Source organism: Thermobia domestica, chromosome 12, assembly GCF_964235325.1.
Source record: "Thermobia domestica chromosome 12, izTheDome1.hap1.1, whole genome shotgun sequence".
Classification (NCBI taxonomy): domain Eukaryota; kingdom Metazoa; phylum Arthropoda; class Insecta; order Zygentoma; family Lepismatidae; genus Thermobia; species Thermobia domestica.
This window is the reverse complement of record NC_137465.1, coordinates 117,767,437-117,795,240: the sequence shown is the minus strand read 5'-3', so window position 1 is coordinate 117,795,240 and position 27,804 is coordinate 117,767,437. Positions and strand designations below refer to the sequence as shown.

At 36.8% G+C, this 27,804-nt stretch overlaps 1 protein-coding gene across 2 annotated transcripts in view; it reads right to left on the bottom strand.

Moving 5' to 3' along the window:
- The window catches only part of LOC145666605 (calcium/calmodulin-dependent protein kinase type IV-like), a 326,462-nt gene that overhangs the window by 23,859 nt on the left and 274,799 nt on the right, over positions 1-27,804 (bottom strand). For both annotated transcript variants that reach the window (XM_081734012.1, XM_081734011.1), the window contains one exon: positions 26,093-26,168. In XM_081734012.1, coding sequence (XP_081590138.1) covers positions 26,093-26,168 — 76 coding nt within the window. The remainder of the gene's footprint in view (positions 1-26,092; positions 26,169-27,804) is intronic.

The following is a 27,804-nucleotide window of genomic DNA, read 5'->3' as shown; positions in this document are numbered from 1 at the left end:
ATCAGGACGAGTTTTAAGTGTCGGGACATGAAAATTTACTGTTGATATGAGATCCGTACAATTAAACTTGTTTTGTACTATTTTATAGAGAAAAATCACATCTATCACATTTCGCTTTGTTCAAGTGTAGGGATACAGAAGTTGTCTATTAATGTTAGATAATTTTCATAATATGGATAGATTCCAGCTTGCTTGAACGTCAAGTATTTGATAAATTTAGATTGGACTTTTTCCAGTTGTTGTCGGTATTGCTGTTGTGATGGGTTCTAGTCACAGCAGCATATTCCAGTTTTGATCGGGTAACGTGGGTTCCTGTCAAGACGGCATGGCGCGTCCTCAGGTTGCGGATCGAGGAGAAGGCCTCTAGATATAGAGGTTAACTGCGAATATACTGAATAAGCAGTCGCGGACAGCCGACTAGGAGTGGTCCTTCAGCTTGGGGGTTTGGGTAGGGCTAACAACCTCATCCTGTAAAAAAAAAAAAAAAAAAAAAACAAACAAACAAAAAAAAAAAAAAAACACTTGTTCAGAAACATTCACAAAAGCCTCGGACAAGGACTGATAACTTGGCACGACCTTAGCAAAAAGAAAATGAACATGAGATTTGGAACATATTAGGAGTCTTTATAGGGCAGGCGCGTTAAAATCCGTAACGAGTGAGTTAGAGAAATACAGGTTGGACGTAGTAGGAGTTCAGGAAGTTAGGTGGGAAGGAAATGGATCTGTGTATTCCGGAAATTTTACGTTCTTTTACGGGGAAAGAAATAAAAATCACCAGTTAGGAACAGGGTTTTTCGTTCATAAACGTATATTACCAGCAATTAAACGGGTTGAATTTGTTACTGACAGACTTTCTTTTATTACGCTTAAGGGACGGTGGTGTGATATTATTGTTTTAAATGTACATGCCCCAACTGAAGATAAGGATGATGATATAAAAGACAGTTTTTACGAAGAAGTGGAACGGATATTTGACCAACTCCCGCGATACCATATGAAAATTCTATTAGGGGATTTCAATGCGAAAGTAGGACGAGAGGATATTTTCAAACCGATTATAGGGAACGAAAGTCTGCATAAGGAAAGTAATGACAACGGTGTTAGACTCGTGAACTTTGCAACATCCAAAAACCTAATCGTGAAGAATACAAAATTCCCACATCGCGACGTTCATAAATACACTTGGACATCACCAGACGGGAAAACACATAATCAAATTGATCACGTTTTAGTAGATAGAAGAAGGCAATCTAGCATTGATGTCCGGTCGTTTAGAGGGGCTGATTGTGACACTGACCACTACCTGGTAGCAGCGATAATATGAGAGAGGTTATCGTTGAATAAAGGTAATATTTATTGTCCGAAAACGGAGAGATTCAATTAAAAGAAATTAGAAGAGAGACAGGTAAGAGAGTAATACCAGATTGAAGTTTCGAATAGATTCTCGGCTTTAGAAGATTCGGAATGCACAAGTGTTGAGGATGCCTGGATTGAAATTAGAGATAGCATTAAAATTTCAGCAAAAGAAAAATTGGGACACGCGAAAATACGTAGGAACAAACTATGGGTCGACCAGGAATGCATAAAACTAGCAGAGAAGAGAAAACAGGCAAAATTACGCTGGCTACAAAATCCGAATGAAATAACTACACAAAATTTCGCAGATATCAGGCGGGAAACTTCCAAAACTTTTAGAACAAAGAAACGCGATATTCTGAAAGATAAAATTAAGGAACTTGAAGATAATAGTAAAAATAAAAACATCCGGGACATGTATAAGGGAATCAACGAATTTAAGAAAGGCTATCAACCTCGTACTTATATATTAAAGAAATCTGACGGTACAGTTCTTACTGACACGGATAGCATCTTAAATAGATGGAAAGATTTTTTTGACGATTTGCTTAACACGCAACCAAAAACTAGTGTGCGTGGAGAAAAGGAGATACACACCGCAGAACCGTATATTCCAGAACCCAACCGAATAGAAGTAGAAACCGCTATAAAGAAATTAAAGAAACACAAATCTCCTGGTGTAGATGAAATTCCGACTGAGTTAATTTTAGCTGGAGTCGAAAAATTGTGGAACAAGATACACAAACTCATTCTCCTTATCTGGAACAAGGAAGAATTGCCACAAGAGTGGAAAGAATCAATCATTGTTCCAATTCGCAAGAAAGGCGATAAAACTGACTGTAATAATTATCGAGGCATTTCTCTTCTGTCAACATCCTATAAAATCCTTTCAAATATTCTATTAGCAAGACTGACCCCATACGCAGATGAAATTATTGGAGATTATCAGTGCGGATTTAGACGAAATCGATCAACTATTGACCAAATTTTTACCATTCGCCAAATACTCGAAAAAAAGTGGGAATACAATACCCCGGTACATCAACTATTTATTGATTTTAGAAAGGCGTACGACTCGGTTAGGAGAGAAGCGTTATACAACGTTCTTACAGAACTTGGAATACCGAGAAAGCTAATTAGATTAATTAAGATATGTTTAAATGAATAAGAAAGTAAAGTCCGGGTAGGAAAATTTTTGTCCACGAGCTTTCACCTCGAAAATGGCCTGAAACAAGGAGATGCGTTGTCGCCATTATTATTTAAGTTCGTTCTGGAATACGCTATAAGCAAAATCAAAGATAGCAACCAGGGCCTAGAGTTGAACGGTATTCACCAGGTTATGGCATATGCTGATGATGTAAATTTAATGGGTGATGATAGGAGAACAATAGAAAGAAATGCAGAGATCTTATTAAACGCTTGCAGGGACATGGGTTTAGAAGTAAATGCAGAGAAAACTAAATACATGGAAGTGTGTCGGGACCGTAATACGGAAAATTGTGGATGCGTTAAAATATTAAATAATACTTTTGATAAAGTGGATAGTTTCAAATATCTAGGATCAATATTAACCGAGGAAAATCATATTCACGAAGACATTAAATGTCGACTTAATACAGGGAATTCGTGTTACTATTCGGCGCAAAATCTCTTGTCCTCGCGAATTCTGTGGAGGAATTTGAAGCTTAAAATATATAAATCGATAATTATCCCTGTTGTTCTGTATGGTTGCGAAACATGGTCGCTTACACTGAGGGAAGAACATAGACTGAAAGTATTTGAGAACAAGATCCTGAGACGAATATTCGGACCCAAGAGGAATGGGAATGGGGAATGGCGGAAACTTCATAACGAGGAACTACACAATTTATATGGTTTACCCAACATTGTTAGGGTCGTGAAGTCTAGGAGGCTTAGGTGGGCGGGTCATGTAGCTAGAATGGAAGAAAGTAGAAACGCTTTCAAAGTCTTGACTGGAAGACCCATCGGAAAACGACCATTAGGAAGACCTAGGCGCAGATGGGACGACAATATTAAGATGGATCTTGCAAAGATTGGAATACAAATTAGAAACTGGATGCAGTTAGCTAAGGATAGAAGTCAGTGGAGAGCTTTTGTGAACGCGGCATTGAACCTCCGGGTTCCATAGGCCATAGAGTTAGTTAGTTAGTTAGTTCATAGGAATAATACATTTTTGTTAGTGTGGTGATACTGTTAAATTCCTTTCCAGTTCTAATTAAGAACCCTAACATCTTAAGATATTCATTAATTATGTTCTCTCATGGTTATCACATGTCAGTTTCGTATCAAATGTAACTCCAAGATCTTAGACTGAATTTAATCTATTTAGTAAGATCTGATTCATTGAGTAATTAAACTTTATTTGACTTTTGTTTCTGGTAAATGATAAAATGTAACATTCGTTGATGTTTATATTAAGTTTGTTAAGAGAACACCAATTAGCAATATCTTCCATGTCATGTTGTAAATTGAGACAGTCATGAATGGTCTTTATCCTACTGTATATTTTGAGGTCATCAACAAAAAGCAATTTGTTACTTAATAATATATGATCAGGGAGATCGTCAATGAATAAAAAGAACAATAACGTACCTATATTAAAGCCCTGGGGAATTCCAGAATATGCAATATAATCAGCTGATTTATATTCTTTGTAGATAGTCTAACAGTTTGTTTATAATTATTTAAATATGATTGAAAGAACTTGATCAAGGGAGAAGAGAAATTATATTCACTTAGCTTACGTAATAGTACTTTATGATTGACTGTCAAACGCCTTTTCAAAATCTATATATATTACATCAACCTTACACCCTACATCTAACGAATTTACTATAAAGTCTGTGATAAGGGCAAGGTTTGTTGTTGTTGATTTGTGTGGAATAAAGCTATGTTGATATGGTGAATAACTTACTGAAATTTCATCTGCAACCGTAATTTGAATAATAATAATAATAATAATAATAATAATAATAATAATAATAATAATAATAATAATAATAATAATAATAATAATAATAATAATCATCATCATCATCATCATCATCATCATCATCATCATGATCAGTGGCTCTTAAAGGAGGGCGGAATTATACAGGGTGTCTCAAAAGTTCCCTGACATGGGGTAACTGTTATTATCAGAATTACAACAAAATGTAAGAGAGAAAACCTTCTCCAAACATGATGTTTTCAATCTAAAGTGAAGGAATATTTTTAAAGCGTACGAGTCGTTTGGGCTGTACACTCTTTATGCGCCCAATGTTAACTGAAAATGCAATGTTGCCATTTACGTGAATAAAGTTATTGTTTTTTACGCTAACGTGTCGATGGACAGCCCCCATTTCAAGCAGTAACTTCATTCACTTATGTTGGGGTCCAAGTAAATGGTAACGTTGTATTTTCATTTAACACTGGGCGAATAAAAAGCGTACAGCCCAAAGAGCTCGTCCGATTTTTTTTTTAAAAAAATCCTCCATTATAGATTTGAAACCAACATCGAGGAAACTAAAAGTGAAGGAATAAACCACATATCCATCATATTTGATTTTCCCTCTTACATTTTAACACATTTTAATAACAGAGTTACCCTATGTCGGGACTTTTGAGACACCCTGTATATAATTGCCTATTTTGTCCTTTGTGAGACGGTGGTGTGTGAGAGAAACAAATTGCCCACGTTGCAGTTGGATGGATTTGTATATGCACATGTTGCAAGAGAAATATTGTGGGAAGCAGGAGAAAAAACTTCACTCGTGCGCACAGTTTGTTTTTGAAGGCTGCAAAAGAGAATGAAAATCCCTTTAACACGATTTGATTTTTTAAAAGGTGCATGTTTTTTTTTTTTTTTTTTTAAAAAAAAACATTTTTAGTTTATTTCATTCAGATTGTAAAAGCACTCCCCTACAGCATTCATTGGCCAGTTACAGATGACTGATCTAAACTGTTATCACTAGGTAAAGGTGAAAGGGCAATAAGGATCCCAATGCATTGGATGAAGTGACGTTGCGCGCTTAGTAGACTTCGGCACATACAGAAGATGATATAGTCAACACCATGCCTTTACCCCCAAATACCCATTTTACATAGGTAGTATGTATCCCTAAGACACATAAAAGGAAATAACTCTTCTCACTGGGAATCGAACCCTGGTCGCCAAATTGGAAGGTGGACCGACAACAACACCTCGGTTCAAATTATATCTGTTGGAACAGAGAGTGCCACAGGATAATACACATCCCTTTACTGTTGTTAACAAGTAATATGTAAAAATTATATGGATTAGTTTAAAGAAATATCCTATTTAGTGTGTGAAGTTATTGTATGTCTTAGATATTTAAGATTATGCAAATATCAAGAAAGAATAATAAAAAAGTAAACTTAGAGAACTAAGCCTAGAATAAAAGTTTTAATAATTTTGGTATAACTTTACATTCATCTAAAGATAACATTGGAAGACGTGCATCATTTTGTGGCACACTTTACCCCAACAATACTTGCCGTGAAAATGAGCTTAATGCAATTCAAAATAGTGTTGGACTTATTTGATGAGGAAATAAATGACCTGTTTTCAATTTGTATGTGCTAAAATATGGGTCCGATTTCTAGGCCATAATTCCTCAATATGACTTATCACAATCAACTTGTTTCAAAATCATCTATTCTACATTATGATCAATATATTGTGCAAAATTTGATCAATTTAGCTCAAATAGTTTTCAACAAAATAGGCTTTAAAACGTACACGTGAGAACACAAGTAAAATACATTTAAATATTTAAGACTAATTCCCCTCTGTGAAGGATCCGGCTCCTTGGCATTATTAAGGGTGATTTTGTTGGACGAAAACCAATTGACGTAAGCAACTACAACAACTACGGCTTCTTTGTAATTCAAGGTGTACGTACATAGTTGTCGTACACATGGTATTTCTAATCTTTACTCCCAACCTATCTTTCCACACTAGCTCTTTACTAGTTTTCTATTTATCTTTTCCATTCACAGGGGAAAAAATAGCCACGCTCCCCTGTTCTTCTGATTTAGTAGTCCCACCTATCTAGCTACCTTAGGGTAAATGGATTAGAACCTATTTTCGGATAACATATTCAGACAAAACTCATGCTACTACTCCTAACAGAATCTATTGAAGCGGCCAACATCGAGGAAACTAAAAGTGAAGGAATAAACCACAACTTTGAATGTTGCTTCATATGTCAGTGAAAGATGTGCCTAGAGTAATTCAAAGAAATTAAACACATGCTGAGGGTTTTACGAGAACAACGTTTGAACGAAACTACTCAGAGCAAAAAGGAACAAACACAAGGAGTGAATGGGAAATATTACAACGCAGAACTTTACCATAATGTACTAGTATGCGGCTGCTAATTAAACCGACCTAGCGAGCTTCTATCATTCGATGCAACCGGTATTTGTGTATGCGTCCGTCTGTCTATCTGCGGTTAGATATATCCGATTTCAATTACATTAATACCTCTCTTAGTCAAACCTTCCTAAATAACCTCATTGTTTGGGGTTGCAATCAATTAAGTGTACAAAGGTAAATCCATCCCATGTTGCAAGTTTGCACATTTACATACAAAACCATTTTGTTATGTAACCTAAGTTAAAATTATTTGTATTTGATCAAATATAATGCACAGTTAAATACCCTGATTATCTCCATTGCCTACGATTGAAATCGGTCAAAGATAAGCGAGTAAAATGGGATAAATAAGTCCCTCAATTTTGAGGTTTCCTTAATTAAAAAGCAAACCGTCGAAAATTGTTGAGCCTTTCGAGTACGAGGTAGTGTTAATGTTCCAAATATGAGTTGAAGCACGACAGACCTAACGACATTTAACAGCTGACAGTTTAAGATAATGAATGTCCAAAAACATGTTGGAACTCCTATAATGAGACATGAGGTATTGCATCGTGAAAGTGGACGAAAATTCTGCGCAGACCCATGAAGAAATGTGTGCTGTTTATGGGCAAGATACGTTATCAGAACCAACAGCCAAAAGATGGCTAAGTCACTTTCGTTCTGGAAATTTCGATGTCCAAAATTATCTTCGTAGAAGGCATCCAATTATAGCAAAAGAATGATATTCTGACAAAAGTCATGAGATCGCCAATGACCTAAACACCCATCATCACGTAGTGTAAAACCATTTAAAGAAAGTTAACTATAATAAGAAGCTCGAAGTTTGGTGCCACATGATCTGGCACAAAAACATTGGTGAGGTGCTGACTGCCACGGGTGCTGACTGCCACAGCCAATTATTGGTGCTGATTCCCACGACTGGCGCTGATTGCCAATATCAAGGTGCTGACTGCCACGATGGCGTGCTGACTGCCACGAGCCTGAGAGAAAGTTGCTAGACGTAACATTACCGGACGCCAAGAAGCATGAAAGAAACTAGATGAACCTTAGGATCGTGTTGTTCAGACCAACATCTAACAAAGGTAAACAGGTCTCTGTATGTACACTCATGTCCAAAATTATTCTCACATGATTATAAATATGTTGTTCTAGTAATATAATTTGATAACGAATTCACCCGGTATTTCTTATAATGTTAGTATGTGTATAATCGGCAAAGACAAGTATGTGGTAAATTGCATGTCAAAAGAGCAGTAAATAAGAATAATAAAACGAAAATAAAATTTTCTTGTCCATTTAGTTACATTTTATTTTACTCATTATGATTTTCGTATTTATAATTCTTTTCCTTTGAAATTTACCACAAATATACATTTCCCGATTATACACATAGCATCAGTATTAAAAGAACCCTTCAAAATCATTATCAAATTATATTCTTACAAGAAGACAGTTATAGATATGCGACAATAATTTTGGACATGAGTGTACTTTCAGTTTTGTCAGGGAGCGGTGCGTACAAAATTGGTACGATTTATGTATTCTCACTTGAACTCCCTATGTCAGCATGAACTGTGTACAGCTGTGCAAATTGTTTCGAGCAGCTCTTGAAAGTTCCATCAAAAAAGCACTGCTGGCTGTACCTCACAAGGGAAATTCAGGAGAAAGCACTCGCCTGCAGAGAAACCAAGCATGCCATTTGAAGTCCCAATTCATGCTGATTATAACAAGCTAATAAAATTCCTGTACGGTTGAGAACGGTTCGAGATATTCAACTTGGAAGTTTATATGAGAAAATGAGGATATACGCATTTATACGCGTTAAGTACAACGTAATTAGTAACGAATATTGACATACGAATTGAAAGCTATCGGAAGTAACAGAAAAAAAGTGTTTTGCAATAACTAACGGGTTTGTTAGATACAATTTGTCATTACATTGTTTACAATAATCATAGGTTAGAGATGAAAATTGATCACTGTTGTTGTTCTGTTTTATGAAGAAATGACGCAAGCAAAAGACTTCCTTGCACGATGAACATTTTATATGTGCAATTGTGTTGCATCCATCAAGAGAACAGTTCGCAGAACCAAAGCAAAAAGCAAATTCGACAAGTGATTCAAAAGTTATAGGCCTATAATTTGTTCGTAACCTGCCTTGCAGAACGCAAACTGAAACAATCCAATGTATCGCGGAGATTGGAAGTGATTCGTATGGACACGAACTTTATTTGATTGTTTCGTTGGTACATTATAACGTCCAGATGAAGAAGATTCATACTATGTACAAATCTCCTGCCATAATCTTTGATTGATCGGAATCAAAACACATCAAATGGTTGCACAAATCGTGTGCAATTATTTTGGTATTTTCTCAACCATTAGGTCTTTGCCATCCGTCATGCAACTTGTAATGGACAATTTGTCTGTGAATGGACTCCAGTGATCAAGCAATAGCAAGTTCAAACCATCAGGCTTCGCCATGGGTGAGAATACTTAATGCATTGAAACGTGCATCCACTCATTTTCTCATATAAATTTCCAAGCTGAATATCTCGAACAATTCTCAACGTACAGGAGTTTTATTACCTGTTGTAATCAGCATGGATTAGTCCTTCAAATGACATGCTTATTTCTCTGCAGGCGAGTGCTTCTCCCAAACTTCCCTTGTCAGCTGGCTTCAGACCATCATATCCATTAAATAATACAATAAAACAATTAATATAAAGAATGAAATGTGCAAATTGTACATATAACAGAAAAGACAATCCCTTTATAAACATCCAAGTGTATGCCGTTCCACTTAGTGAGCAACTTTGTAACTTATAGGATGCCACATATATTTGGTGTGATGATTACTAAATTAATCCCTTCTAAATTAATTAATAATCATAAATTTAGTATGAGGGATTAATTCCTCTCTTTCCAAATACAGTTTCTCCCAGGCTCGTGGCAGTCAGCACCTTCATATTTGCAATCAGCGACAGTCGTGGCAGTCAGCACCAATAATTGGCTGTGGCAGTCAGCACCCGTGGCAATCAGCACCTATCCAAAACATTTAACTGATTGAATTTTCCATCTGCGAATCTGTACTGAAATGTAACGAACTCGAGCCATTTCTGAAGCGGTTGATTATGAGTGATGATAACGTAGATAACTATGTGCAAAAAATATGGTGGTTGAAGCGAGAAGACGCTCCACAGTCCGTAGCAAAGCACACACTGACGCCCAGGAAGGTTTGGTGTGCTTTTCGTGGGACTGGAAAATTACCATACATAACAAGCTGCAGCCGGCGGGTAGAACGATGCACTCAGATCTATATTGTCAAGTATCTTGAGTTCACCTATCTATTGAAGAAGGAGCCAATCAGACGACGGGGAAACGAGAGTAGCCAATCAGGTGTGCCGATGCTCGGTTGATATTTGGCTTCATCGATTTAATAGGATGACGATACATATGGGTAGATCCTCTATTAACACCCTTGATATATATAGTAGTGTTGATCAAGAGGAGAAAACATGGGGGGAACAAGATGGCGACGGACATCTTTACACCTGGAGTATCATGCTCCTTCAATTGTGTAATTGTGAATTTGTACATAATTTTAAATTTTGACAAAATTTAGTTTCTTTACAATTTGTATATATTATTACATCTTTTTATATGTCCTGAGCCTCTAACCCCCAAGTAATTTTACAAATTGTATGAAAACAAATCTACTTAGAACAGGCGAATTCGTCCATGTTGGAACGCGCCACTTTATACAAATCTACGTTTTCAAAAACAATTAAAACAAATTTAGTGAAGCAGTTCATTGGGCTATAAGGCCGGGACTTCCTCTATAAATCTCCCAAAAGGGAGATAACTAGAACTAGAACTAGAGAAAACATGAATTTGTCGTAGTAGTTTAAAATAGTTTGGAATCCGTGAGGAGGAGAAGTAAATGAATGGACAAATAAACCAGTTTCCTTGCAATTTGCTACCATTTAAAAAGAGGACGAGAAATAGAGAAGCCAAAAAGAAGTAAATATAAACAAGATCTTGACTAGCTCCAAGTTATCTCATGCTTACACTAAAAAGCAACCGAAATTATAGTCATTTAGTAGATACAATTACTTCAGCTAAACGTGAACGACTAATGATGGGTGGGAATTTGCACAGCCTTACAGTTGACCTTGCATCATTCGTTTACCAGTTAAATAAGGGGTTTAGACAGCTCATTTCGCGTGCATAGAATACGATTTTTTTTAAAGCATTGGGTGCGGCCATAAGTTTTTTTTCTTATTTTCAAAGAAATAATGTTCACTCATACATTTTCCTAACAGCAGCTGAAACACTGCATTCTTCAATTTACTTAATGTAATGAAAAATAATCCACAGTCAACTTCTACACGCAAGGAATATATGTATTAACTTCAGTTGATAGCAAAAGTGTATATTAGTGTTGCTAAAAATGGAATAATCACACATACAGTATACGAGCGTGCAGAAGAAAAGAATAAGCAAGTGTTGGCACTGTATATGTAGTTATGAATCCACGAATAGTATGCCCACAAGACTATCGACTATGCAATTAATGTTGTTAACTGCCTCTGTTACCACTGTCTTTTACGACTGTCAATATCAGGTTGCCTATATTCTTCTCTCTGTGTGAGTTACTGAGGAGGAAAGCCGCAAATCGTGACGTCACGTATAATTCAGTTGAAAATAATTGCCGGAGTCAAATGATGATATAGTATACAGATTTTGTTGGTACAAAATTCATAAGAGCAAAACGTCATAATTCAAAAATTATTGAAACAACATATCTGAATATTCTTTTAAGTAAGAAGGGATATTCCAACAATTTTGCAAGTGCTATTGGATATTGTGGCTGCGTAAATTTACACGTTAAGTTTCGTAAGAATTCCGTATAAAAAAAGATGGAAAAGACTAATGTGACAAACGCACAGAAGATTGAAAATGAGATCTTAAATTTTATCACCAATTACTCAGTTTAAAATCTTTAAATCTACTTTTAAAATAACTTTAAAAAAGTAGTAAATTTTACGTTTCGTTTGGTTCTCTTAAGTATCAGGTAGTCGAAAAAGTATTGAGCCTTTTGAGCATGAGATGGCATTGTTAGGTACACCGGCTTTTATTATTATTATTATTATTATTATTATTATTATTATTATTATTATTATTATTATTATTATTATTATTATTATTATATTTTATTTTATTTTTTGAGAGTATACTTTCCTGGTGATCCCATATAAATTTTATCAGGATGTAATGAAAGCGTTTGGAAGTACCCTATTAAACACTTTAATGGGTACAATGAGAAAACCGCATTTCATCAGTATGTTCACACATAACTAACACAGATTCACCAATTTTGATTATTATTTCTTTTCTCTCTATCTCTCTTTTTTTTGTGAAAGAGTATTTTTCTTCGATGATTTCATTAGAGCTACTAGTAGACTATGAAACTTGTCAACGGCTGACAGTATTAATACAACAATTGTATTGTAATCGCGAATAACTTAAAAAAAAAAAGGCACCGATTTTCATGGTTCTCTTTTTTGTTTGATACTTTCTCGGTGTTTCCATGGAAGCTAAACCATCAAACTTCTCAAGATTTCATAGTGTTAATACCGTAATTAACCGACTTCATTGTATACATAACTTCAAATATATGTGCCCATTTTGATTTTTCTCTTTTTAGGTTGAAAGAGCATACTTCCTTGCAAGGTTCATATAAATTTTATCAGGATATGATAAAAGCCTTTGCAGCTAGACCATGGAACTTCTCAATAGCTGATAGTGTTAATATCGTGTGTATGTTAACGTATTATTCCGTAACGCCTAGAGCGATTTATATATATATATGTCCAGATGTATTTCGTAGGCCGACTCATTTTTTAAAATAGGAAAATGTTCTACCTTTACTTCAGTTATCTAAACTAAGTTACTGGGATAACGAACAATGGAAAAATTTTAAAAAAACACTTGAAAGAAAAATAATCGATTTCAAAACACAATAAAAAGCAGAAAATGAAAACTTTTCTAACCACGCCCGACCCAAACCTCGCGAGATGGAATCTCGTTTGTCCGAAATCTGGCCATGTCGAAACCTCATTATAACCATTTATCTAGCACAAAATGTTCGATATAAACATATCACTATATACATTAAACTCTTTTAACTTGGTTACCTGCTTATCTTGGACTCAATTTCTTGAATCTGCATTTTGCCATAAGAGTGCATTAATTACATTGCTCTGCATGCATTCTGATGTTTTCAAACGAATAACATTTTCTGAACTGTATTTTTGCAGTGATTTCAAATATACAGGTATAATAAGTTTTTTTCTATCACGTCAGGTTTCTGTGAATTCGATATATTCAAAAATCTAGGCTTAGTAGAAAAACTACTTATGTCCATGGGTAAAACTACTAGAAAACATTAATATATTCTAGTATTTGCTACAAGATTGACATTAGTTTTGCTAAAGGCGAGTCCTACGATGTCTTGACTTTCACCCAGGACTACTTTCTCTTGGTATAGGCAAAGAAAACATGAGATCAATCCTTTTTTTTGCTGAACATGGATCATTGGTTTACTGCCATGACATACCAGGACTTATAGAATGATTTGGTGTGACTTACAATGCTTCTAATTGGAGACTTTTTATCGATTCATCGAAATCAAGTCTGAAAGATATCTTAACAATGGCAATATCCTTGGGTTTATTCCTGTTGCATATTCTATTCATACGAAAGAGACATGTGAAAATGTTAAGTGTTTGCTAGATTATGTGAACTAGGAGGAACATTAATGGCTTCTGTGTGGCGATTTTAAAGTTATAGGCCTCCTGCTGGGACTTCAATCAGCCCAGACAAAACATCCTTGTTATCTCTGCAAATGAAACAGTCGTGCAAAAGGTGCACGTTGTGTTAGGAAAGAACGAATGGCCATCTCGAAAATCTCTGTCACCTAGCGTGAAGAATGTTGAACATGAATAGAATTCATGGAGCGTTCTAAAATTTTACTCCCTCCCCTGCATATAAAGTTAGGCATCATGATACAGTCAGTTTGTGCTCTAAATAGGACGGTAAGTGTTTTATGGACATATGCAAGGTATTTAGTATGATGAGCATCGAAAAACAAACAGCTGGTATATTTACTGGTCCACAGATAAGAAAACTTATCAAGGACTCATGTTTTGAGAATACCATGACCCAAGTGGAGAAGAAAGTGTGCTAAAGCTTCAGGAATGTCGTGAAGAACTTCCTGAGTAATACAAGCCCCACTTATGAACGTATTTTAAAAGAGTTGCTGCAAGATCATAGAAATCTTGTGTGTAATATGGGTCTCAAACTACACTTTTTACCTGCACATTTCGAAAATTTCTCACACAAACTTGGTGTCTATAGTGAAGAACATGATGAACGCTTTCACCAGGACTTAAAGAATATTGAAAAATGTATCAAGGTGGTTAGACCATTAATATGATGGCCGACTATTGTTGGCTGCTTAAAAGGGAGAATATGACGTTGTAACTCTTGTAAAATTGACAAAACGAAGGGAATTGTTACAAAATTAGTAGGCTTTTGTTTGATTAATTGTATATATTTGACTTAATTATAGTATTTGATTGCATTTGTGTGTATTTAGTTACTTTTGTCATTTTGAAACCACTGTATGTACATGAAAAATATATATTATTCTATATTATAATGTAGTTTGTATGCATTGATATAAATGTTTCTCCCAATTTCCAGGAAAACGTGACGTGATGGGGGAAATTGATGTTATATTCGTAATCAGCACCCCAAAATTATAGGAAAACGCTACTCAAACCAAAATCATCGGGACTTTTTTTAAAAATGCAGAGCAGTGTTATTACTCTGTAAGTTGGCCACCTGTTTATTTTGGAACTTGGTCTTATTCAAACAACGTTTATTCTATGATGTTAATGATAAATTTACCTGCGTATCTTGGTCACCCAAAATATCACATTGTTAACTTTTCTTGACGCTTTTGTATTTCCTGTATGTGAGGCACATGTACTATATTTGTAATGGAAACTTAAAAGCATGCATTCCACGATTTGCCCTGGAAAGTTAATGGCTAGAATATCACCCTGGTTGATGAAAAGGTGGAAAATCCACATATAGAATTTCAAAAAGTACTTGTAGTTGTTCACCTTGTCTGTTTTGGGAATGCCAATAGACATATTGGCACCTTTCTTAAATGAAGAGTTGAAAGTAGCTTCGGAAATTTTCAAGGTTAAAACTAATCATCTCAACTAATGGGGCTGACAGGTTTCCTAACAATCAACGGAACTTCTGACAAGTAAACCTTACGTTTGGGTGAATCGAGTTGCTGACTGAGACACATATGAGAAAGTAGTACTAAATGTGGTCAGTATTTCAGTGAAATTGTAGGTGCGAAGCTCCAGGGGTTTAGGAGATACAGCTACCAGAACATCACATGGAAGTACAGAATAGTCTTCATACAGTTGGAGGTAAAAGCTCTATAAGACCTCTTGTAACGACAAAAGGTGAATAACAAATATATGGGTACATATTAGGACTAGGGGGAAGTCATATAGTAAGGGTATATCTGACGGCGGCCATCTTGAAATCCGCCATTTTGAATTAAGGTTAAGTTTTTAAAATAGGAATAGGATCATGTGATACATGATTTAAGGCGTAAATTTAATCAGAAGAACAATGGTGACGTTAATTTTGATTTACGCGCAATTGGTAAAAAGTTACAGGGAAATTAAATATTGTTGCAGCATATGTGTTAGTCCTTTACCCCACCTTGTAAATTTTGTGTTAATGATAATAATTAAATAAAAAGCAGGTGGATAAATATTAGGTCTATGGTAAGAGTTGCCTTGATAGCGGCCATGTTTAAATCCGCCATTTTGAATCAGACAAAAGTTTTAAACAAAACGCATTACATTGACACCTTATTAATAGCAAATTTTACCATAAATCCAACGGTATAACCATTTTTGCTTTATCATTAACTAGCACAAAATAAAATGGATCGCTCCTTACGACTACTGCTTTGACGGAATTGTTAACGACAAATGTGTCAAGTGTAACTCGATTGCCTTTGTCAGGTGTGTTCACTGTGAGCAGAGCATTTGTGCAAGTCATGCACTCTTTTCTGAACTACATATTGATTGTACTAATTTATTACTTTTCCGGAAGAAAGACCCAAGTTCAATTATGACTAAATTCCACTTTGGTCATTTTTCCTTAAATTAGCAACTTGTTTATGCGATAACAAATGCTGGTTAATGATAAAGCAAAAATGGTTATACCGTTGGATTTATGGTAAAATTTGCTATTAATAAGGTGTCAATGTTATGCGTTTTGTTTAAAACTTTTGTCTGATTCAAAATGGCGGATTTAAACATGGCCGCTATCAAGGCAACTCTTACCATAGATATAATATTTATCCACCTGCTTTATATTTAATTATTATCATTAACACAAAATTTACAAGGTGGGGTAAAGGACTAACACATATGCTGCAACAATATTTAATTTCCCTGTAACTTTTTACCAATTGCGCGTAAATCAAAATTAACGTCACCATTGTTCTTCTGATTAAATTTACGCCTTAAATCATGTATCACATGACCCTATTCCTATTTTAAAAACTTAACCTTAATTCAAAATGGCGGATTTCAAGATGGCCGCCGTCAGGTATACCCTTACTATATGACTTCCCCCTAGTCCTAATATGTACCCATATATTTGTTATTCACCTTTTGTCGTTACAAGAGGTCTTAAAGAGCTTTTACCTCCAACTGTATGAAGACTATTCTGTACTTCCATGTGATGTTCTGGTAGCTGTATCTCCTAAACCCCTGGAGCTTCGCACCTACAACTTCACTGAAATACTGACCACATTTAGTACTACTTTATCATATGTGTCTCAGTCAGCAACTCGATTCACCCAAACGTAAGGTTTACTTGTGAGATATGGATTCCTTTAAAACATCGTAAAAACGTCTTTTGATCCAAGTTCAAAATTAGAATGTGCATATGTGGCAAAAATTAATAAAAGACATACGTGTAGAGTGAATAATCTAGACCCGAATATAAATAAAATTGTTTGTTTGTCTGTCTGTATGCGGCCTGTGGACCAGCAGAATGGACCGAGAGTTATCAAATTTGGGTCATGGGTACCTTGGTCAGGTCCCAGAACAAGACTGTTTTTTTTAAATGTCGAATCAGGGGGATCTCGGGGGAGGGGCGTTTACAGGACATATAAAAGTAGTATAAAATGATTGATATTAGTGTCGAATTCATAGTTTTCGCAGTCACCGAGATCAATGGTGACACTTCCATTAGCGATGACTTTCAAATTCAGCTACCATTGTATGCGGGACGGGGTTCACATGTGGGGGAGGGTAATAATCCAAAATGGCCGATATTAGTGTCAAATCCATAGTTTTTGCGGTCACTGAGATGAATGGTGATACTCCCACATGCGCTGACTTCCAAATACAACCCTCATGCGAAGAATGGGTATTTCAGCTAGTCATGAATAAAATTGTTACCGCTCGAATGTCCTAAAGAATTTTGCACCATCCCCAGCGTCGTCTATGATGTTGAATTTATTAGACCTAGCATATGATAGGGCGCTGCGATATTTGTCGCATCGTGTATTTTAAACCTTAAATGGCAGACGCATATCTATGTAAACACATGCAACAACATATTGAGTATTCTACACTTAAGACACAGCTATGACGAGATTTTATTCTGGAGAGATTTTAGCTAAGCGACATTTTGGTCCACGAGATTTTGGATGGCGTACTTTTGGTCAGGTGATTCTGGCCCGCGAGGTTTTGGGCGGCGCGGTTTTGGCCCGCGAGAATATGTATCCAAACCAGACACTAGAAAGATAAATTAAGCGAGGGTTATGTTTACTCGAAGGAACATTAAAGATTAGAAAGTGATCAAATTCTATGGTTGATGTTCTATGACTAATGGTTATTGATTTTTTCTTTGAATTGGCTATTTTTCATGTTATTAGTTTACCTTCTTTCAACCCTGCCTCTTGTGTTATCCCTTGTCCAATAATGTACACGCGTATTTCTAGAATTTTTAGTAGGTATAGGCTCGATCGTTTTAAAAAATATATCCACCCTTATACCGTCCATTACATCTCTGATTTAAAGTGAGTGTGCACTTAACTATAAGCATTTTAGGTGGGTGTATGCCGTATGCTCCTGAATATCCTCCATTATATCTCTAGTTTTGCCGCTGCAAACTGATCTTTAATCAAACACGCAGCAACTGCACAATTAGTACTCTAAGCGTGTGTGCAAATGTACCTATTGTGCAAAGGGAATAATTACTTTTCAAATGATTGTTTCACATAATCGATCGTTAACTAAAGGACGTGCGTTTTAAACGTATATAATAGCTGTCGCTACTTTATATGGAGTATTTATCGTGCTCTTTTGAGAATTGAAACCTCAAGGGAAGAAGAATGACGTCAATAATGTAGGTGTCATCTTAAGAAATCCGAACAATGGAGCTTCTTTAAAATAAAAGGAAATGATTCCTCTCATGTCCTTGTTTGTTTCTTCTTTTTTATGTGTGATTTCTCCAATCGACGCCTCCGTTCTTTCAGTTCCACTTCGTTGTTATAGAGACGAATTAGCTACAAAGTAAAACAATGTTTTTTCGTTTTTTTAAATCTGTCATCCACAAACGATGAATACCACAAAAACTGTCAATCTTGAATTCGGCATCGTCATCCTCTCTAACAAGGTACATTCGCAAAGTGTCCCCTTGAGATTCATGTAAAATTGATTCAAATCTAAAATTCTCCGCGGACCAATGTGTATTGTTCTAATTTTAGCGGCCCATACCGGTAATATGCATATTTATGGGCCTTTCATATATCTGGAATTCAATCATACACTATTATATCACCCGGACACATAGTTTCTTTAGAAAACTGGACATGAATGTAGGCACATGCAAAATAAATTAAATCAAGTACTGCTTTCCTGACACATGTTACCCACCCCTGCCGAAATCGTGGATCCGTCATATTGGATTTAACATTCGTTTTTTTAAATTGATATAGGTGCAAGTGATACATCAAATTGATGTACAATATTCCCGGAATTTCATTGATGTGGTGAGTTTTACTGTAACTTGTGTCATTTGGAAGGTATTGCTAATGTCAGACAAGAATGTAACTTGTAAGTGAAATACGTATGTATATGTAGAGGCCAGTGGCGTATTTACGATTTTGTTTCGGGGGCTTTGCTAACTTTATTCCTGGAAATGTGAAAATTCTGCAAGATATTTCATTTACTTCAATATAGTAAGATATTTCATTTATTTCAATATAGTAAGTAAGATTTCGAAGGGGCTTAAGTCTGGAAGCCCCCTTAAATACGCCACTGATAGAGGCATTTTATTTACGCTCATAAGATTTTTTTTTTTTTTTTTTTTTTTTTTTACGTTACTGAAAGACGACCGGTTTTGGAGAGGAGTTACCTCATCTCTTGCTATTTACCTTATCTCACTCAACAAATACATTTAATTTTTGCTGAAGTTGACCTATCCTAAGGCCCCTTCTACCTTTGTCACAAGACTTCTCATTCAATTTCATGCCAAGCTTCTATCTTTTTAGGAGGATTGATTAATTAAAATTATTCTTACTAAGCACAATTCTTTTTTCGTTTACAATCTTTACGTTAACGTTTCTTCTACCCATGACATTATAATTTACCCATGACAATCAGACCTGTATAATACTTTATTTAATTATTAGTATTATTGTGCGGACTAACGAATTTTTACCAATTAAGGGAATGAAATGTGATTGAGGGGAAGAATAGGGCCTTGGCACCTTTGGTACAATTTGTAAGTCTTCCAATATTTCTACAACCCAAATAACAGGCCCTTATATACGCCGTGATCCACCGTTAAGTACAAGGTTAAATTGGACCAAGAAGTAGTGTAGCAAGAGGACTGCTTAACACGAAGGCCACAACTATTTCCTACAGGTTTAAAGATGTCGAAGATCAGTCAATGTCAGGGTTACTCCAGGTAATAGACTCTGAGGTTATACGGCTCACTATTGAGGAAAATCTATCCACCAGTATACGATTATTGTCAAACTAACTGGGCATGTCCCAGCCCACTGTAATGCGTCACCTCCACGAGCTCGGGAAAACAACCAGAAGCTGCTACATCAGTCAACTCCAGCTCAGATTCAAAAGAGAGTAAATGTCTCCCGACAACTACCACTAAATCTGCGTGGTGTGTGTTTACTGAAACGGATTGTTACATGCGACAAAAAGTAGATGCTTTTCCGAACTCCGAATGTGCAGAAATAGTGGCTGAGCAACAGCCAATTTCCAGAACCAATTGTCAAACGGGGTCATTAAGACCATAAAGCTATGCCTTGTGTGTGGTGGAACCACGACTAGATAATTTCACTTCGATTTAGCTCCTAACGGTCATACCATCAAGGCTGACCTATATTTCGAACAATTGGAGCACATCAGGGGCGTCATTTCAGAGTTTGCTTCAGGGGGACAAGAGCTCCACCGATATAAGACTTTCACGTTTTGTACTAGTATATCAGTAGAGTGTCGATTAAAGTATATGTATTCCTCAAAGTCTTGGGGGGGGGGGCAATTTCCCCCTCCTGCCCCCCTAAATGACACCCCTGGAGCATATATATGTTGTACTTCGCCAAAAATACATTATCTACCAAAACATCACCGGTCAGGACATCGCCGTAAGGAATCTAGGGCAACTTGCACGACGCCTGCCATTTTTTTCGGTGAAGAAGACATTACCAGTGATTGTGCGTCAGGCGAGGAATCAGTTTGACTTGGAATGACGCAGACAAGAACTTAGTGAGTCCGATAGGGGAGCTATCATCGGCTGTCATATTGCGGGTTTGTCAAATCGTGCCAATAATGCCCAATTACGTCACCCAAGATTAACGGTGGGTGATGTAATCCTGAAATGGAAACGTTACTGTGTCATCAGTGTCCCTAAAGGTCCGGACGACCCACGAAATTGACGCAGAGGGACCGAAAAGTGCTAAAACGAGTGGTATCCAGCAATCGTCGTCAAACTGCATCTGTCATCCAGCACGAGTTCCACACTGCATCAGGCACATCAGTTTCACTGAACACTGTGAAGACAAAACTGCATTCACTTAGTTTCCGAGGTAAAGCAGCTGGCCACAAGCCACACATCACTCCAACGAACAAAGCCAGGAGATTGGCATGGTGTAATGCTAATCGAAATTGCACCCTAGACCAATGGAAACATGTGTTATGGAGTGATGAATCACGCTACACGTGTTTCATGTTAGATGGCCGGGTGTGGGTGTGGCGACAACCTGGGGAACGATTTTTACCAGATTGCATTGCGCCAACAGTGAAATTTGGTGGTGGTGGTGTAAAGGCGTGGGGTTCATTTTGTTGGTTCGGCCAAGGCCCGCTTGTTGTTGTGCCTGGTAACATGAGCAGTGCAAATTATTATGACATTTTGGATAATTCGGTGCTCCCCACATTGTGGAAATTCTTTGGACCGAACCCATGTTACTATCAGGATAATAATGCCAGTTGCCATAAAACTGCCAATGTTATGTCGTGGTATGAAGAGAACAATGTGCAATGACTCCAGCGGCTTGCTCAATCCCCTGATTTGAAAGCCGTAAAACATCTGTGGGATTTATTGGAGCGGCGTTTAAGGTCCAAACCAACTCGTCCAAATTCACCTGGCGCACTTCGAAAAGCCTTGCAGGAGAAATGGGCTGCCATCCCACCAGATACCTATCAGCAACTGGCGGAAAGCCTTCCTCGGAGGATACATGCTGTGATCCAGGCCAAAGGAGACTTACCCAGTATTAGGTACGTCATGGTTTGCTTTATTCTAAAACTTGTGGGGTGACTGATGACTTTGGTAGATCGTGTATTTTGCATTTATAAACCCAAGTTCGCTCTGCTGCAACAGGTAAAGAAAAATCAAACTCGTTTCAAAAAACACAACAAAAATTAAGGAATTTTGATACACAGTGTGGCATCAAACTGATGCACATAGTATTGACCTTGTCTCTTCGGATTACTATCTATTTCGATCCATGACACACTTCCTGAAAGCACGATGCTTTATCAACCAACAGAAGATCGAAAAATGAGTGATTGACTTCTTTGTCTCTAAGAACAAAACGTGGTATCGACGTCGAATCAAGAACTTTCAGGGATAGTTCAACACTAGGAGCTATATTCTGAATGTTAACCTACTTTGATTTCTACTAGTATATTGCGATAATTATGACTCACCGTTGTTATAACTCTACAAATTTATATTTTCCTCCCAACAACATCTAGAGGTTATGAATGGATTGAACTTTAGCGTCCTTTTTAACATCGACGTTATAGGAGACGTGGACCAACATCTTAACGTTGATGATCTCTCTCTCCAGAATTGAACACGGGTCTCTCGCACCGAGGGTTTGTATAGTAACCATATAGCCACGAAAATGTTCTATCTGTAGACTCACTGATGAAGGTACAATTTATATCATTTTAAAAATTGTGCTATACACACATTAAAAAGGGATTTTTGCTTCCTCATACAATCATGTTGAGCGTGTGCAGCTTGCGAAAAAAGTAATTCGCTACAATTGAGTTTTTCCAAATAGAAATCAACATAAAATTGTGAATTAATATTGTATTTGTGTAATGCCAATCATGTTACACAGGGTATTTTTAATCCTTCTTGATCTCTATGTATACCGCAATGTCCCTCAATAATTCGCAAGTAATAAGGAGAAGACGTGGTCTATCTTTCCCTGGGCCCAGGAGCCGTGGTCCTGGATTTCAGTAGTACCACTTCCTCTGAATTTTGTCAATGGATACGTTGGCCGTTCAAATTTCGGGAAGAATGCATAGCATCACTTCCTAAATTTTGAAAGTTGTGAAATCTAAAAAATCTAGTATGGTAATATAGAACTATTCTATATTCTGTAAGTTTAGATGGTTTATCACGTTCTCTTCTATAGGTTAAAAAATTCTCAAACATTAAAATAGGGAGTTTTTGATCTATTTTATCCTCTTTGATGAGACTATCACGTTATATGGTTATATCATTGAGTACAAAAGTCTAACCTCTTTTATAAGACTTGGGTACATTGACGCACAGTTCTCAAATTTTGGTAGGGATACATTTGGCTCACCATTTAAATTTGGGAATTAAAAAAATAGAAACTGATAACACTGGTCGGCAAAATGAAACTTTTTTTTCGCTCTCACGAACGAAAATAGGTGATTCCTATAGGTTTCGAGCTCCTGATTTCGAATACGTAACCCGTTTTTCTCCAGGACGTACCAGTTTTCAGGAATAAGGAGAGGGATGTTTCAATATCCACCCAAAGATATGCTATTCTCCACCCATAATAATTTGCGCGTTATAATTTAAATATCAATATAAATTATGCAGATAAAATTGCATAAAAAGTTAAACACTTAGGTGCCACTTGGGTTTCCTACTCCTCTTGTAATTACTACAGAGTGTCTCGCGTGTCACATTCCAACAGAAGTCTGCCAACATATTCACACTCAATTTACCACTGTAGCGCCTCTCCATGGTAGCTATTTGCTGGTGAAACCTTTCCCCGTGTTCGTCAGAGACCTCCCCCAAGCTGTACATTTCAGAGAAGAAGTGCAGGTGGCAATGCAAGAAGTGTAACTTTAGGGACATATTACATCCCGTTACGAAATGAAGTAATTAACCTGCCCACAATGTCTTTGTAATCAGGTAACTTATGATTCCCTAGAAAGTTACTGCACACTTCTCGAAAGGCCTCCCAAGCCTCACTTTCCACTTCATTAAGCTTAGAAGAAAATGTAGTATCCTTAAAAACGTCTCTGATTAAAGGTCCCGTAAAAACACCTTCTTTCATCTTGGCGTCGCTGAGTCTTGGGAATAGTTTTCTGAGATGATTAAATGCTTCACCATCCCGGTTCAGGGCCTTGACGAAGACCTTCATAAGCCCTAATTTGATATGAAGGGGTGGGAAGAATATTTTCTCCGGATCCACAAGACGTTCATTAGCCACGTTCGTCTCCCCTGGTTGCTTCTTTGGGGGTCATTTTGTGATGGTGAACTGATCTTTGGCTCGACTATCCCAATGACATAAGAAGTAGCAGTGCCTCCTTGTGTAACCTCCTTGTAAACCGGTGAGGATGGCAATAACCTTAAGGTCAGCGCATACAGACCACTGGAACTGTTCGTACTTTATTTTCTGTAATAGGTTTCGCATGTTCTCGTATGTTTCTTTCATATGTACAGCATGAGCAATAGGGATGGCTGGCTTTTCATTGCCATTGTGTAGTAACATTGCCTTGAGACTTACCCTAAAGGACTCTACGAATAGCCTCCAATCTTCAGTGTTGTAGTTCAACTTCAGTTGTCCCATAAGCGATGGAATGTCACTGCAATACACCAAGTCACCATCCTTTGTAAAATTAGGAACTAGGCTCACCTCTCTTTTCCTATACATCGATATACTCATATCTTGGTTTAGTAGATTCCATTGATGAAGTCGTGATGCAAGCAACAGGGCCTTAGATTTGGGAAGATTTAAGTCTCTGATCAGATCATTCAGCTCTTCCTGACTTATCACATGTGGTTCATTAGTGTCAGGCACCGGGGCGTAATTGGGATCTGACCGTGTACTCGAAGATTGTGCAACATTCTCACAAGCAGCAGGTTCTTCATCGGATGAAACGCTGCACAGGGCATATGAGTCTAGTGATACGGGTACAGGCAGACAAACATCATGTTTCACAGGTCTCCTCGCGGAATCCAAGTTAGGATACTGTATTTTATGCTTCATGTTTTTTGAGAAACCTTTTATATTAGTCAGGCAGAAGTGACAGTCTGAAACATGATCACGGGGCTCGCGCTAAACCATAGGTACGATGAACGGCATTGATTTATGTGTACCTTTCAACCATCCTGTAAGAGTACGCGCACACGAGTTACAACTTTGTTTCGGAGCCCAAACGCGATTCTGGTCGCCGATTTTACACCCGAAGTACAGATGGTAAGCTGTGTTCAGGAATGGTGACAATGGCCTACTTTGTCCCTTGAAAATCACTTCCCCACATATGTAGCAGAATGAATCTGTCGAATTGTTGCAAGTTTTCGGCATGTTCGTTTAACACAAACGTCAATATTTCACGCAGAAATATTTTTCACCTACGATATACACAGATACAGCGTAACACCACCTTCTAACACGAAGATCAACTCGAAACTGAAATATTTGTTTCACGCGACAACGTGCTGTATATCTTGGCGCGTTTTTTCAACAATCTGTCTGTAGTCTAGACAAAAGGGAGCCGACGAATGATCGCAAGTTATTACTAAATCTTTCTCCGTCAATAACGCCTAGGTTTTAGTGTATGCAGTCTGGAACGACAATAAATCTTTGCAACCCAAGGGGAAGGGATACGTTTCCGGGGGGTCGTGAGCTAGAGAAAAGAATGTTCCTGGGATATAGCCTAGTAACAGTTCTTGGATTAAGATAAGAATTCAGAATTATGCACTCCAAACACGGAAAATACATATTAAATAGGAAAAATACGATTTTTTCTGTCAATTATGGAAACAGTACCCCGCCCAAAAAAAAAAAAAAAAAAAAAAAAAAAAAAAACCTTACGTGCTGGAACTTTCTCGATGAGATATTCGTAATCAGCGTCTCGAAGTCTATCCGGTACACCCTTTCACCCTCGTGGGAGGATTTTCATGTCGACCAGTGATATCAGAGCCGCGGTGGCTTAGTGGTAGAATGTTCATCTATGGAGGGTAGGATCCTTGGTTCGATCCCAGCTCGCGCCAAGTGAGCTTTGTGATTGACAAATACTGTGTATGTGTGTTTCCTCAGGATTCTTCCGTTTCCTCCTATTTTCTTCATTTCATTATTTCATTCTTTTCTCACCTTCACCGTCTTCTTTAGCTACACAGCATAATCCTGGGACGTAGAACTGATATGTTTCATTTCACAGACTGCACATCAGTTATCACATTCTGGAATAGGGTATAACTCACTTGTTCTAATGTCTCTAATTACATGTTGCTGCTAACCGCTACTTTTACGCTTTTGTTTATGTATTTCTTCTCGAAAACTACGCACGATTTTTGGAGAAATCTAATTTTATCCCTCACTGTAATTAAAATTTTATTATTAGTACTTTATGTATTATAGAGAAGTACACGAGGGAAAATATGTATTTAAAGATATTGTAGAGTACTTACAGTATGTATGTGACTACTCCTAGACTCCAGAGATCCACGGAAGAATCGTATTCTTTATGTAGGAGGACTTCAGGAGCTGTAATGAAACACAAATTTTCTAAGACATGGAACACTTTAATACCATTTCATACAATTATATTACAAATAAAAACTACCTCGAACTACTTATAAACAACCAAAAATATTTGTATCATTTATTTAGTGATCATTGCAAGTCACCTCAGTTCAAGGTTCAGCGTTTCTTTTGATATAGTCTAGTTATTGATAGTTTTGATATTGTTAGGTATTATGATATATAGAAAGTAGATATTTTTCTTCCATATAACCAAAGACACTAATCTGAAAATGCACCCAGACTGTTTTCTGTTTATTGAATTTCAATAATACCAAGGGTCACATTCCCTACCAGCCTTCGCAAAATTCTGCTAACAGCAACAAAACTGGGCGGAGGAGAATGCAGAAACATCATTTGCTATGCCCAGTGGCGTATTTAGGAATTTGTTTCGGGGGAGGCTATGCACAACATATGAATAAACACTTGAAGTTGTGCATATAACAAATTTATTATTGAGCCCGATAGCCACCCCCTAAATACGCTGCTGGCTATGCCGATTCTCGCAATCTAAATCGCATATTTTGTGTTGCGATGACGCGAACCGTTACAAAATGACCCCACAGGTTATATTAAAAAATCCGAAGTAAAAAAAAAAAAAACATTCATACGACTGGAACTTATATGTGTTGAGACGTGTAACAAATGACATTAGTATGATTACCAGACATTCTCTTTTACCCGGAAGTGTCTTTCTTTTCGGGCTCTAAGAAAGGTTCGGTTCTTTCTTTGGTTTTTTTTTTTTTTTTAATGTGAAATATCCTCTTTTTGAGGGAAACAGACAACTAACTGTTCCAAGTATTTTATTTGTTATTATGAAATACCAACTACTTAAATCAAAAGCAATTAAATACTAAAGATGATACAAATGTTATTGAAAATTATACAATGGATATTGACCTATTGATTAAATTAATATCTACAGTGGTAGTAGCTATATTTTTCTACCAAATGTCCCCACGTATTACTGCATCCTTCCTCTTGCACTTTTCGTATACAGCTCGTTCGAACTAGCACGAAATTCGATCGTCTCGTACGAATACCTTAATGAATCACCCCCAAACTCCTTTTTGTTTCATTCTGGGTCAAACACCAAGAAACACTGAAATACGAGCTTAATAATTATTTTAAATCAAAAACCTAAATTCCAAAATTCATGTCTCTGAAGTTCTGAAATAAGAGGTTCTGAAATATGGACATTTTGTAATAACTGTAACCTCCATTTCCCTTCTTCCTCATCGAATTTCCAAAAATCCTTCCTTAGTGGTATCTTACGCCACAAATCCTATACATGTCCAACTTTCAAGTTTGTAGCATGAGATGTTTGACCTAGGTATTAATCAGTCCGTCAGAACTACTTCCTTTATAGAAGCAATATTAATAAATCGAAATAAATCAGTCAAGAGTGAATGTTGAACTCAAATTAACGCCCTCCCTTACAGATACTTCGACCCCTTGTCTTCGTGTCCTAGTTATGGACCTGTAAATATATTGTGCAATCTAGTAAAAACTATTTTTAAAAAGTAATATATATTAAGATACTTCAATAAAAGCTCTATCAGCAGAAAATAATTCATTATTATTATGAAGTATGTAAAAG